We start from the raw sequence: 13,862 nt of genomic DNA, 5'->3' as shown, positions 1-13,862 counted from the left end.
GTGTCTCTTGCTGCTCTCCTGTTTTTTCACTTGTGTGGTTGGGCACCGCTGTCCACTTGAATCGTTGATCTGGAGTGCGTGGTGAAATGTCCCGGGAATGTACGAAAAAAAATAGTCTACACGATAATACAAACATATGTAAAACGACAGTTTTGGGTTCTCCAATTTGGGCTCCTCCAAAGCCATTCCTCCAAAGTATAGTGGGCTCACAAGCAGACACGTGAATGGGCCAGTATGCTGCGAGTCTGTTGATGGCATCAGTTCAGACGCGACGCGATTTTCGACACACTAATCTCGGCATGAGAACTACATGAGTTTAGATCTTAAACGTATGCACCGATTTATTCTTCACGGGCAAGTAGCCTCAGTTTGGAGAGCTATTGTTAGACGTTAGCAACGTTTCGAACGGGTATGAGAACTCATTCTATCATTCCTGTCACGGCCAGTTGTGCGCAAGCACACAGCTGTACACCACTATTGCACGACCACATTCTCGGCACTGTATACTGCAAAGGTTTTTAGATTGCGGCCAGTTACAACCTTTCGCGAAAATTCCCGGGTCACCTGGTTGGCTGCTGTTGGTTGTGTATCGGTGCTTGAAGTAGTACATCCGCCACGTAAGGCTTTGGATGAATGAGGAGGAAAGTTGTCGTCTTTCAGAAATATGACGCATTCTAAAATGCTGTAGAAAGCACACTGCAGGTTCGAGAAGGAAACTCGGTGGCCTGCGAACTTCAAAAAAGAAACGGCACCTAACATAACTTACTAACACACACTTTGATAGAGTAATGAGCCAAAAGACCAGTTACCATCGTTAGTACGTATGTCTGTAGGATATCCGTATAGGAAATTAATCAGCTCAAGTTGCTGCAGCGAGTTAAACAAAAACTTCAAACACCGGGAACACGACGGGTGACGACATCGCGGTGTGCATCGCTTCGCCGCAGCGTCGTCGACCGGAAGATTGGCGACCCTCGCTAAAAACAAAACATATCCATACAAACAAGCGAACTAGACTCAAGCACGAACAAGAGGCTTCCCAATACCAGTGTGCCAGGAGATGGGAGAGCGGGTGGGGGGGGTGAGTTCGTTTAGTGCCGCAAGGCTCGATACGGAACTTCGGTACGGAACTTTTAGTCGGCACGCGGCGCTGCCTGCTTTGCCCCCTTGGGCACGCGCGGCCACCGACGCAGCTCGAGGTTCGCTTCGTGTGGACCCGTGCCATCGAGCGGTTTGCGATCGAGCGGCTCCTGCAGCCCTGTTTTCTCCTTCGTTTTTTTTTTATTTAACGCTCTCCTTGCGACCGACTTCCCCGTGGGTCGACCGGGTGCTCCTCTCAGGTACTGGGCCGGTCACGAGCGTGCAGCGATTCAGTGCCGACGCCCTGAGCACGCGAGGAGAGAGCGGCGCGTGCCGCCGTCATCCTTCCAGAGGGGCATTTTCGATCGCTGCGCTGCTTTGTGCCGCGTGAATTGCATTGTAGTATGGTCTGGAATTCCGACGACCCCCCTACGTTTTCCTTTTCCCTTTCTTTTAACTGCTAGAAAAGAAAACAGGACCATTCTCCCTGAATGAACACACAAAAAAATAACGGCAACTTGGCAAAGGAGTGTCGTGCACAGGCACACACATTCAACGCGGCAGAAAACTTTGCGGGATACTTGGAGATCACTGGAGATAGTGGCGCTTCAACGGGATTTATAGGGGGATATTGAAAATTCCGCAAGTGCGCTTTCTCACATAACAATGATGTCAAAGACAAAATGGCCGACTTCTCTCTATATATAAAAAAAAAAGGCTGGTAGGGGTACAGGACACGCACTAAGTGTGTGGATAAGATTTAAGAAACATATTTTAGAAGAATAAAACAAAAAAAAACTAGCCCTTCTTGCTATGTTTCAGCTGGAAACGCAAGGCAAGCCCTATTGTCTTGGGCAACAGTGTGATGCGGGAAAGCGCACTTGCAGAAATTTGAATATCCATCCCCCCCTCATTATGGCGTAAATCGCCACAGTCTCCTTCGTCCGTGTAAACTTATTATAGAATCTCGGATTTTTACAATTTGTCGGATCCCCTCTTGAAGACTGCAGGAACGCATGTCGCAGGATGTAAGTGGTCCAAACCACGTCGCCCGTGGACATTTCACGAACGAGCATCGTTCGCCTGACTGAGTGCCCCCCCAGAGGTCGCGCAGTGTGTAACGTCAGGCTTAATATGGCGATTAGGCCCTTCGGGTGCCCAAGGACGAGACTCGGCACTACAAGCGAACACCTCGAAACACTTTAATGCTAGTCTCGTATGCAATGTTTATATTTGTTGCCTTGAGTGCCTGTACGGCGTCGTGCATTGCTGCAAGGTCGCGGGTTCGATTACAGCCGCGGTGGCCGTATTTCAGTAGAGACGAAATACAAAATCAACCGTTTAATGAGGGATGACTGCACACGTCAGAGATCCTCGGGTGGTCGAAATTAATCTGGAGACTTCCGCTACGGCGTCTCTCGTAGCCAATGTGTCGCTTCTAGACGTTAAACTCCACAATTCGCAATTCAATTTTTTTGAGCATTGCGTCCCCCTCCGGAACCACGCGTGCAAATGTGCGCTCTAACCGCGTGTGAACTCGTTTTGTGATGGGTTGTTGCCCTTAGCAGACCTTCTTTTGTTCAGAGTTCAGTGTTGACAGATATTGCTGTAGTTCAACCTGCATTGCCTTGTCTCAGTAGATTCCTTAGTCGTGTTTCATGAAGTAACTAGAAGGGGGAGCCGGTGTCAGCTAAGGGTGTTAACGTGTGTTTGAACCTACATATATGTTACAAGAAAAATGGACATTACCAGTAACAGACAATTCGACAGCCCCGAGGAGTTTAGTTCAAGTTACACCTCAAATACTTATGTGTTCATGAACGCGAGTTCCAGGTTGTGCTCAAGAAATCTACTGCTTGATAACACGCAGCTGCGCGTCCATTTTGCCGTCCCATGCGCTTGATATATGTGCGGGTCTAGTTTAAGAACCACCTCTTCGTGGGAGTTCCCTCGAGCTGAGAACGCAAAGGGCGCTAAAAGCGAGCTCATTAGCCCTCCGTTGTGGCGTTTCGTCAAACCCAGATGCCGTACTTATATAACGAGACCAGCGGTGTAAGTAAAATAACAACGCAATGCACGCACACAGCGCAGAGTTGGCCGTCATTCTCAAGCGCTCGAGAAACCGAGAGCCGTTCTCACAAGAAGCGTGACGCGACTTTGACACCCCCTCTAGAAGGTTGTGAAACCCGATTCTCTGGCTAGGGTCGCCTTCCTCGCTAAGAAAAACGTAACTAAACGCTCGGGAGACTCCGACTGCTAATCGCTTTCGCTGTTTGTATTTAACGTCCCGTTAGTTTGTAACAAGATAAAACCCGTTGCCTCGCAATCCGAGCCCCTTGACAGTTAAGTTACTGGGTTACGTCGCATTTTTTGAAGCCGGCTTCCCCTACTTTCCCGCCGTCTGAGCGCGCTTGCGCATGCGCAGCAGGCATTGCAGCAGACGAAGCCGCCGCGCACAGCGTTACTATTGGCTGCACCATTGGCCAAACACTCCCGATAGTCCTTGCGAAAGCGTGTGACTTCCGGCACGCTTTTTGGCGCAGCTCGGATAGCGAGGGCCTCTCCCGAGTTTTCCTTCCTCCATGTTGAACTTGAAAGGACACAGCTGCGCCACCTCTGAAGCGGGGCGGAACTTCGGCGTTCGAGGGTGTTTAATGAGGAAGCTACAAATGAAATCGGTCGCTCTGTAAGAGCAACACAGATGGAGCAGTAAGCGCGGTTTGTTCAGTGGAACACGGATCAGAAGAAAGCATGAACATGAGCTTGAAGGAAGGCGTACACCGAGAGGTTGCCCTGCAGAAGTGCACCGTCTGGAGCACACAGCCCGGCCTTGTTACCACACGCTGAGAACTTCGTACTTGACGACGAGGCCACGAGATATACGCGTGCGAGGGCGGGTCTCAGGTGAATGTTATTCGTACCGTCACAACGGCTTACTGGTTACGATGTAACGGTTTTGGTTTATGGGGGTTTAACGTCCCAAAGCGACTCAGGCTATGAGGGACGCCGTAATGAAGGGCTCCGGAAATTTCGACCACCTGGGGTTCTTTAACGTGCACTGACATCGCACCGCACACGGGCCTCTAGAATTTCGCCTCCATCGAAATTCAACCACCGCGGCCGGGATCGAACCCGCATTTTCGGGCCAGCAGCTGAGCGCCGTAACCACTCAGCCACCGCGGCGGCCTGGTTACGATGTAACACTAATGGAAGAGACGCTTTAGATAGTTGGATTTAGACGGAGCTCAAAAGCACCCCTATGCCGTAATTTCACTTCGGATTAAAAACGCGCCACTTCGTGGCGCCTTCCTGGGCAGTTTGACTGACTGCTCACACATGCAGCTGATACGTGCCGCATAAGACAACATATTACCGCGCTACTTGTCATGGCAGAGATTTTGTTCCCTTGTTCTCTTGCTCACTCGCGCATTTCGTGTCAATTTATTTTTTCCAGGAGACATACCTCAGTTGTGTCCGGATCAGAAAACGTACTCTCAGACTTTCAGCTAGGTTTTCTATACCCGCAGCTGAGGTAGGATACCAAAACAATGCATTGATTCCAGAGCGTGCTTTAGGCACATACTGTCGTTTCGATCTTGTACGTTATGTAAGGTGGTAAATAAGGGAACAGGTATGTGTAGGGGTGGAAAGATACTCCGGCCTGTACGCCTGCATAATGAGGAAAGCCTACGGAAAGTGTGGAAGGCGTGATGCTCCCGGCGCGAACCGGCCTTCACCGCTAGAATGCAGGCAAAAGCAGCGAGTGAAATAATGCGGACAGGCTGACCTCTGTGGTCTGTGATGGTTTGTATGAAGTGTTATTTAAGAAGCTCGCAATAGGCGGTGGCGCCACTTTTCAATCTATGGGCAATTTTGAGAAACTCTGCATAAAAATAAAGACCACACGTCTGCATAAGCGCACGCTATGTACAGTCTTTGTATAAAGTATGCAGCCCAAGGGGTCTGCTTCTGAGCCCTACAGCGCTGCTCCTCTTTCATACTTGCATACTAAAATCTCACGAAGGTGGGAGCAGCTTAACTCCCCTACCCTCCCAAGCTTAGGACTGTCTAATGTGCTTAAGAGCCCCGTTACACGGCTTGGAAGCAAACCCCCTGGAGTGTATATTTTTGACAAAGAATGCCCATGACTGCGCATCTAGAATGTATACACTGCATACACGGCGACGTAGGTAAGATGATGGGCAAGTTATTCATGTTATTCAGGAGTACTTTGAAGAACGGGACAATGGAGGAGATAACCTCGAAAGAATGCAGGGTCTTTTGTGGGTAATCGGTGGGATTACGTGTCTCTCACAGTTTTACCCAGCGTGTCATGCCTGTATCCGCATTTTTTTTCAGTTCATAGCAGATGCATCATATAAAGCTGCGTGCATATAGTGTTTTTAAGAAGCGGCACGGGCTAATGCATCGACTGTTCCAGACTGTAGTGTGAAGAGCAAGTGACAAATATACTCTTACGTTTTATACCGACTGTTGGCACATTGTGGTAGACTTCCTACCGGCAGTCACCAGACGCATGGAATTATGCTTCTAGCAGGCCACTTCCGTAACCGGATGAAAGAAAATATCAAATGATTATGAGCAGCAGAAAGGGGAAGTGGCTGTGTCAATCTCGGTGGACACCTCAACCACGCCTTGAGTACAGGGATGAAGAAGCGAGTGAAACGAGAGAGAGCAGTTGCCGTAGTGGAGGTGTCCGGAATAATTTCGACCATCCGAGTTCTTTAACGCGCACAGACATCGCCCAGAACGCGGGCATTTTTGTACTTCGCCTCCGTCGAAATGCGGCCTCCGCGGCCGGGATTCGATCTCACGTCCTCTGGCTCAGCAGCCGAACCCGCTAAGCATTGAGCCACCACTGCTGGTCCATTTCCGGATGTCGAGTTGACACTCGGTGAGTGGATGGCTAAGCGTTACGGGGCAGGTGGGTCGTCCATTTGCACGGGGCTCGGTTTACTCAGGCTTTACAGCTAGTAGAAGCCTGCATACACTCAAGACCCGCCTTTGTTTGCCAGCGGCGCGACGCGCTTTTGCAGCTGTCGTGATGGATGATGAGGCACTCGTTCCTTCGTGCGTACGAGAGAATGACCCGATGCGCTAGCGAGCTACGGAGCGAAACTCGTGTATGTTCTGCGCCTTCATTCGAAGTTCGGGACTTGGTCTTGGACGTGCGTTCATTAATGTGCTCGCACGATGCCGAGTAAATGGCCACTGGCGCAAGCATATAGCAGGCTGTGACCTTCCCTCAGTGAATGGTCAAATCGTAGACGCGGAGGCTCCAGTTCCAACGGCGTTCCATATTTAAAAACATGGCATTTCAACGGTCTGCGGTAGGTGCGTCTGTTTTACACTCTGTACACTTCGTCGCGGAGCGTACACGCCGTACACAGGAGCGTGGCCTGAAATGACGTTACCGCGGAACAAGAGCGCACAAAATAACCGACACCCCCTTCCTCTGGGCGCCCTCTCCCCTTCCCTAAACCTTCTGATGCTGTGTGTGCTTCGTCGCGCGGTTTTCTACCAATGGCCTCCGAGTGTGTTATACACTCGTACTGTGAAGGTAGTGCTAACCAGAAAGGCGTGACACTCGGCTCAGTTAGAGTCGGCCTAGCGGCCAAACCTGGTATTCTTATTTCAGATGTATATGCAAGTTAAAACGGGAGCTACAGCCCCTTTCCCAGAGCATACTATACTCACAGAAGCCGATGTATTCTGTCGAGGTAGCAGCGCGGACACACATTTTGGAAACGTTGAGAGAGTGTGGATAAGTTCACCTGTCTGTTCAAATTTACTGGTAAACTGACTACATCTGTCTTACCGGATACGAAACCCGTTTAGCTTGGGCTTGTCAGGTCGCCTCAAAGCCCCTCAAGGTGCCCCCTGTCGTCCCTAGAGAGAGCCTCAGGGCGTCAGAAAGCTCCAGTTAAGGCACTTTCAAGCGAACAGTCCTGCAGAGTAAGGTGGAGGGCTGAAAACGCGAATGCAGTAATAAAGAAGCTCCTTACGCAACCGACTAGCGCTATGAAATATGCACTAGCTATAGAGCTTATTAAACGCTTAGTCTTCACCTATGGCTAAACTGGAAGTGGAATAACTGGAGCTTTCTAACACCCTGAGACTCTCTCTAGGGACGATAGGAGACACCTTGTGAGGCTTTGAGGCGACCTGGCAAACCCAAGATAAACGTGTTAAATCACCTATAAGACAGATGTAGTCAGTAAAGGGGAACAGACAGGTGAACTTATCCGCACTCATGAGGTCGATCTAAGGCGGTTTCCTCTGGCCAGCTAGTACGTCCTCATAAAGACAGGGAGCATCTTGAAAAAAAAAAAAAAGCCAAAATAGGAATGATCGCTATGTGGAGACGCGCGAATGTGTGTACCTACTTGTTGATGGAAGGACGCCTTGCGTAAAGTTTTATAAGTCCAAACTATGAGGTCTTCCGAATGGAGGATCTGCTCGTTAGGTACATGAGAGATAAAAGAAAAGGCCGCGGTGAGTGGCCTTCCTTAAAGGCAGCACGCAAGAGGGGCCCATTCGCACATCCAGAGAACATCGCCTGTTTTTGGCTCTGCTATGTAGTAGAAAACATGCACGATGCTTCGCGGCGATCGCCCGCTCACTGGCCGCTCCATGGCCACATCAGCGTCGCTCGCTGAAGTGTCCTTCGCATCCGAAAAGTCGTAAATCTGGAGCCGCAGACTCTCCGAGCAATTCAATTACCGCTCTCCGCTCATTTGGACAGGTTTCTTTACCAAGTTAGCGGCACTCAATAACTCTACCCCTGCCTCGTGCATGCCTTTCTCATTTCCTCGTTTAATCAATCGAAACACGGCGTAACTGCAGCGCCCCGGTCCGCTGCCCTCACCTCATCTCGGGCGAGAGACGCACAAGAATCGGCCTTTATGACTTCACGCACAGACGGACAAAGTTCGAACGCACGCACGCACTCAAGCATGCCCGGCGCACGGCGAAGCCCAAACACCCGCGCAACACACGCGATTAATGCAAGCGCATGCATGCGCGCACGACGCAGAGCGGACGCGGAGAAAAAACAAAATATTGGCTCGCGTAACCGTTCCGCTCTTCCTCTCTGCGGGATCGCGCTTCTTTACCCTCGTGTTTAGTCTAACGACCATGCCGCCGCCGCCGGATGAGACCGGTCAGATGCTGATCCCCATAGGCGCTCGTGCGGCGCTCGCGTCGCTCGACAGAGCGCGCGCGCGCACATACACTATAGAACGCATTGGCGTACGTCGCACCCCCCGCTCGGTTAAGTATGCAGCCGACCAGGGGTCGCGATGGTGGCTGCGGAGGGGTCCTCAGGGCCGCTCTCGCTGATTTTGCGCTCTTCCATTTCCCTCCCCGACGGAACACGTGCCGCGCAATGGGTCTCGGGGCCACCTCCGGTCGTTGCTGGCTGCGCGCGCCGATTCTCCCCTAACCTTACGACGCGCCAGCGAGGGAAACAGAAAGAAAGCCAGTTCGCATCACATCTCGCGCACGCCGCCGCTCCGCGTCTTCGGGACTCCTGGATAACTGCACCGAGAGGAGCCGGATAGTGGCCTGTGTGTGTGCGTGCCTGTGCACTTGTGTACGTGTGGGGGCAGTGCATTTGTGCGGTGTGGTACCTCCTGAGGGGCTCGGAAGGTGCACTCATGGGATGGCAACCTCCGAGGAAGCGCCGAGGGAGCGGCTACTGCCAGGCTCTCGCAGATGGGTGGAGAATCGCCAAGGTGGGAAAGGGTTTGGGGGGCGTGCCATCGTGCGTTTGATAGTATAGACCAAGGAATACGAAATTCTTTCCGACTGCCTGAAAAAATTGTCCTCCGGTTTCCTTTAAGAATGTGCGTGTTTTCAATTCGAAACCTTAGCTTCTTTACGTTTTGAGACATGCAACAGCGTTGGCCTTCCAGGGACAGAATGAAAAGTGAAGATGCCGCTTCCGACGAGATGACGTCAACGATCGCAGAAATGGGTGTTGCTGGAAAGGGCCACAATTTCGACTGCGCAGAATTCACCTACTCGTAGAGTTCAAATTGAGTGCGACTGTACCGAAACTTACGCGAGTTCCAAGCGTCCATTTTTTTCTTCCAGACTTGTGGGATATGTCTACTCGATCCCCATTCATGTGCCCTGAATTAGGAGGATCAGTTAAGTGATGTGCACGCCATCCCTCTGAAATGTTATTTCATAGATCACTGCAGATTCGCAAAATAGCTTTCATGCATCTCAATTTATTTTTTTGACGCTGAAGTTCAGTAACAAAAAAAGAAAGCCATTTTCCTGTTCAAACCGCCGACACTTCTTGATCGTTGAAACATTGTCAGTGGTGTCGCAAAGCTGCATCAGTCTGGTTTCGTCATTTGAACGACGTTTCGCAAGCAGTAAACTGAGAAGCTGCAGTTGTGAAAGTCTTAATTCTAGAAGTTTCCGAAACCACTCATGGCATCTCGCATGTTGCTCACAGGAACACTAAGCTTTCATAACGTGGAATAACAGGTGTGCAGTAAAATGAAAACAAAACACTTTTACACTTCTTTGAACACCCAACGCTTGTGCTCTTCCTTGAAATGCAGTTTAACTTATTCGTGAATATTCAAGTGGTGGCAAAGTTGGCTACACGCTTCCTAATACCTGCTACTCCCATGCACAGACTCTGATATGAAGGGGAACAAGGCTTGAGCAGTCAAATAATGATTACGCCAAATTATGCGTGAAAAATTAACTTTTATCCTATTTTCTATTTTAATGCATAATAGTCGAAAGTCAGTTTCTCCTTCAGTAGAGAATTAACCACAAAATCCGTCTTTTTGTGAAAACTGGTTGCTTCCCTTCATAATTCAGCGACCTGTACTGAAGTAAACGGAAACATAGTTGAAGGGACCGGGTTGATGGCCATAGCTAATGCACTGAGCTTAATCACCGTATCTGAAACTAAAACAAGATTTCTTAAAGCTGTGATGAGGGCAAGAATGTTCAATTCGGATTTTGAACTCTACCCTCTAGCCAACAGCGGCGCGTGTTCGGCCAGGAAAGCATATTTAGGCGGAGGGAAAATAAAGCACTCGTGACGCAAGCTTTAGGGTATTTTCCATTGGCGTAGAATGGTGACGCTGTAAATGATAATGCCATTCTGTCTATTTTTTATTGTGTCCGTTTGGGGAAACTGAAAATCGGTCTCTAAAGACACCGAAAATGGGCTCCTAAGAACGCTAATTAAATATTTTGAGGAAATCGGCAAGGAAACCTTGCTTGCTGAGGTCCAGGAGTGGGCGATTCGTTTGTAGAAATGCTGCTTCATATGGCCCGAAGAGGCGCTTACATGACACCTACGAACCAAATAAAAAAAAAACAAGCGCACACTTCACATTTTCCTGCGTCACGACTGACTCAGTACCGAGCAATATCGCTTTGAAATAAAATCGCGGGCAGCTTGAATTAACGTTGAAACCGCTCCACACCAGGAAAGAGAACGAGAGCTTTTTGTTAGCTACGCCTAATGTTTAGCCCGCATGCGAAGCGCTGGTCGTCATGTGATGAGGGAACTTTCGTGGAGCACAGAAACATCCCGGTGGCTGAAACAAGCAAATTGCTTTTTGTGCAACGACGCACAACCTTGACTTCTGCTCGTCTTGAGGAAAACGACCATGATGGCGCAGAAGCAGACGGGCGTGTGGTCGCATTTCTCAAATGATCGCTTTTGCCCTTTTTGCGTAGTCTAGAGCTGCCCTATCTTGGACTCTGGAAATTCTGAAGCGCTGGCTGTTTGAGCGGGTTGTCACAAACACACGCGCAAAGCATCACCTGGGGTGGTCAGCCCAAAACTTTCGCTACATTTATCAGCGATTTCCATGGGTGAAAAAAAAAATGATACAAAGGAATTAAGACAAAACGAGGAAAGAAACACCACGAACAGTGGTTGTAGAACGTGTCATTTCTGTGCTGTGGACGCAGCAGGCTTGGGAGTCAAGCTTTGCGACCTATTGTGCGGTGTTAGGGCCTACGTGTATGCACAGTAAATGTTTGACAGACCTGTTTGAAACTGAACACGTGGAAAGGATATTAGCATTGGCTGGCGGATAGTCCGCACTTACTCCGAAACAAACCTTTCGGGATACCGACACACTGCAAATGTGGCTTATAGAAAGCTTTTTGTAAAGCCATCTCGGACCCTTGCGGTTAGGGATAGCCGTCAGGCAGCAAGTATAGTAAGCATTTAAGCCACCATGAATTCGCAAGATAAACAGCCTGTCCGGACTGGGGTAAGCCGGCTGCCAGCACCACTGATGTCCCAGGCGCGGAACAAAGTCACCGATAAACGCCATTTGTAACGGAACCCTCCGGCCGCCTCTTCGGCGGCACCTTTTCGCCGACAGCCGTCAAAAAGGCAGCCGGACAACACTGGAACTCCGTCAGAGCGAAGTGCCGACACTCGGCGCTTTGTTATTCGAGCCTCACCAGAAGAGCTGCGTGCATGTCGTTCGTTTACTATATAGGGCTGGCTTACTGCAGACGGTAGTTTCCGGGATCAGTGATAGAGAAGAAAAAATAGCAATATAAAAGATGCCGCCGCCCTCGCATCCGCGAAGCTCCCGCGCGCAGTGCTTGCTCCCTTTTCTATATCCGGCGCCCTCCCAGCGCGTGCCGTTAGCTGTGCCGCGCCATTTTCACGCGTGGCCTGGCAGCGCGCGTTACCACCTGTTTGGCGGCCGTCTTCCGCACGCGCATCGCCATGCTGGCACGTGCCGAGAAGAGGAGAGCACAAACAAGAGGCAAATGCGCCTCCTTCGCCTCAGGCATCTATCTATCTGATATATATACGCGACCGGCGTGTGTCGTCTTAGTCGCCGACTGCCCGTAATCTGAACAGAAAGGGAGGAGGACCATAAATTCGGAGAAAAGTGAAAGACACTGTCGTCGTTGGCAGCGGTTACGAGAGTCCCGCGAAGCCTATAGAGACACGTCGTAAGCCTAGGTTCGCTCACGAGACAAAAACAGGAAGAGTGGGTTGCAGCAGCCACTGTATATAATGGAGACAAATTTAATCTACGAAGTCTGCATTATGTTGTTGAATGTGCGAAGTGAAAACATGGAATTTTTTTTGCAAACATATACAAAGGCACGATAAACAGGTTTGAGATCCGGTAATCTAGAAAACTGGCGAACGGAAAGAGGCCAGGCCCGAGGGTTTCTTTCTCAAGGGTTCGGTCTTCCTCACGCAACACGACTAGGACAAATATTGGGGCCCGGTTGAAACGCTATTACAAAATATTCTAGCGTGTTTGCCAAGATTATTGGCGCGGAAGCCGTGCGAAGTGCCGCGGTTAAGTGCTTCTCGAGTTGTTTTGTTCTAATTTTGTTTTCTCTTTCCCCTGCACAGATAACATAAAGTTCTGTGTTGTATGTTACTGTCGTGCAGGGCTTGAGCTCTGCGCAAAATGTGTGAAAGACGTGGAGTGCGTGCGCAGACCTGCGCAGTTCTGTAAACTCGCCAAGAGAAAGCATTTTAGACCGACTGATGCTTCCTCCTTGTCCTAGCCGTCGTTTATTCCTTACCAGTGGTTTTGAAAATTCGATAAAGTTTATCTGCGCACAATTCTTCCGCTTGGTCTTTCGTCAGTGGTCTACCTCCGATTAGACGAGTCTCCCCAGTACTTCAGCTGCGTTGCATATACTTGTCGACTTCTACTAGTCCTTTCTTGCTAACTTCCCCTTTCTTCGAAAATGATTTTTGAAGCAGAAACACTGTTAACTGCTACCAAAGCTCCTACTTCATTATAAGTTGCCAAGCTGCTTACGGGCGCTTATATGAACTAGCGCGCTGAAGCTTACAGAGCGAGCGTCGTGCTCCGCTGTCGCGACATTAGCAAGCCATGAATATTAATGCCACTGGCGTTATAGCGAATCCCAAAGCTTGAGATACTAGCCTTCGGCGTTTGCGCAAAGTTTTAAAACTATTTTAAACTGAACACTTTTTTTTTCTGGACTCATTTTTAACGGCCGCAGCTATTCGAGCCCTTCTCGGGTGTCCGCTGCACACCGCATGAACTCTCGGATACAATGAGCCCCTTAATGATGCGTGGGCAGTGATCAAACATGGTGTCGTCATGTGCCTTCGCCTCAGGGCTTTTTTCATGAGGTTCGTGGAAGAGCTCGAGATGATAGCGGTTATAAACTCTGGAAAGCAATTTCACTTTTTGGAGCATTCTCCATAGAAAGCGCGCCGCCAACAAAGCATTATGCCCGAATCAAAAAACGAAAAGTGTCATGAAGGTGCATAAAACCAGCAACTTAAAAATTCAGCAGCGCTTCTTTGCGCAGGCAAGTTTGACGGAAAAAGCTGTTCAGACTACAATAAAACAGCCGTTTTTTAGTGCAGCCGAATCTGCGCGGGATAACGTTACAAGTTAAAATCGATGGTTGTTTCCTCACGAAAAATTTAAAGGAGCCTTGATCCACCGAGTTGCCGTTAACGGCACACTCCTAGTAGGTTATACGGCAATTAAGAGGCGATGATGTTCCACAAATTTTCCTACACGCGCAGCTGAAAACGAATAAGAGATATAATGCTAAGCTTTTTCCGAGCCCTTAACCTGTTATTGAGTTCCTTTTTTTCCTCTATGCGTCTACGAAAGCATCGCCCCTCGGAAACAGCTCATTGGAACTTACTCAATGGCTACTTTCAAGGCGTGAATGAGAAACATTTTTTTCTTAGGTGGTTTTCCTTACTACGCAAGAAACACTTAATTTCTGTTCAA

General features: G+C 49.4%; 2 protein-coding genes across 4 annotated transcripts in view; one reads left to right on the top strand and one right to left on the bottom strand.

The window, feature by feature from the left end:
• LOC144129167 (LETM1 domain-containing protein 1) overlaps nt 1–13,862 on the bottom strand; it is a 369,791-nt gene that overhangs the window by 243,003 nt on the left and 112,926 nt on the right. The gene's annotated exons all lie outside the window — the stretch shown is intronic.
• LOC144129163 (glycoprotein 3-alpha-L-fucosyltransferase A-like) overlaps nt 1–13,862 on the top strand; it is a 113,706-nt gene that overhangs the window by 16,515 nt on the left and 83,329 nt on the right. The window contains exon 1 of one of the 3 annotated variants that reach the window (XM_077663117.1): nt 8,329–8,837. The exons of 1 other annotated variant lie outside the window; for it this stretch is intronic. In XM_077663117.1, coding sequence (XP_077519243.1) covers nt 8,760–8,837 — 78 coding nt within the window. In that variant the 5' untranslated portion in view covers nt 8,329–8,759. Of the gene's footprint in view, nt 1–8,328; nt 8,838–13,862 lie in introns of those variants that run through there. One more of the 3 variants, XM_077663118.1, reaches the window with a different exon arrangement.

Source organism: Amblyomma americanum, chromosome 4, assembly GCF_052857255.1.
Source record: "Amblyomma americanum isolate KBUSLIRL-KWMA chromosome 4, ASM5285725v1, whole genome shotgun sequence".
Taxonomy (NCBI): Eukaryota; Metazoa; Arthropoda; class Arachnida; order Ixodida; family Ixodidae; genus Amblyomma; species Amblyomma americanum.
This window is presented reverse-complemented; position numbering and strand designations above follow the sequence as displayed.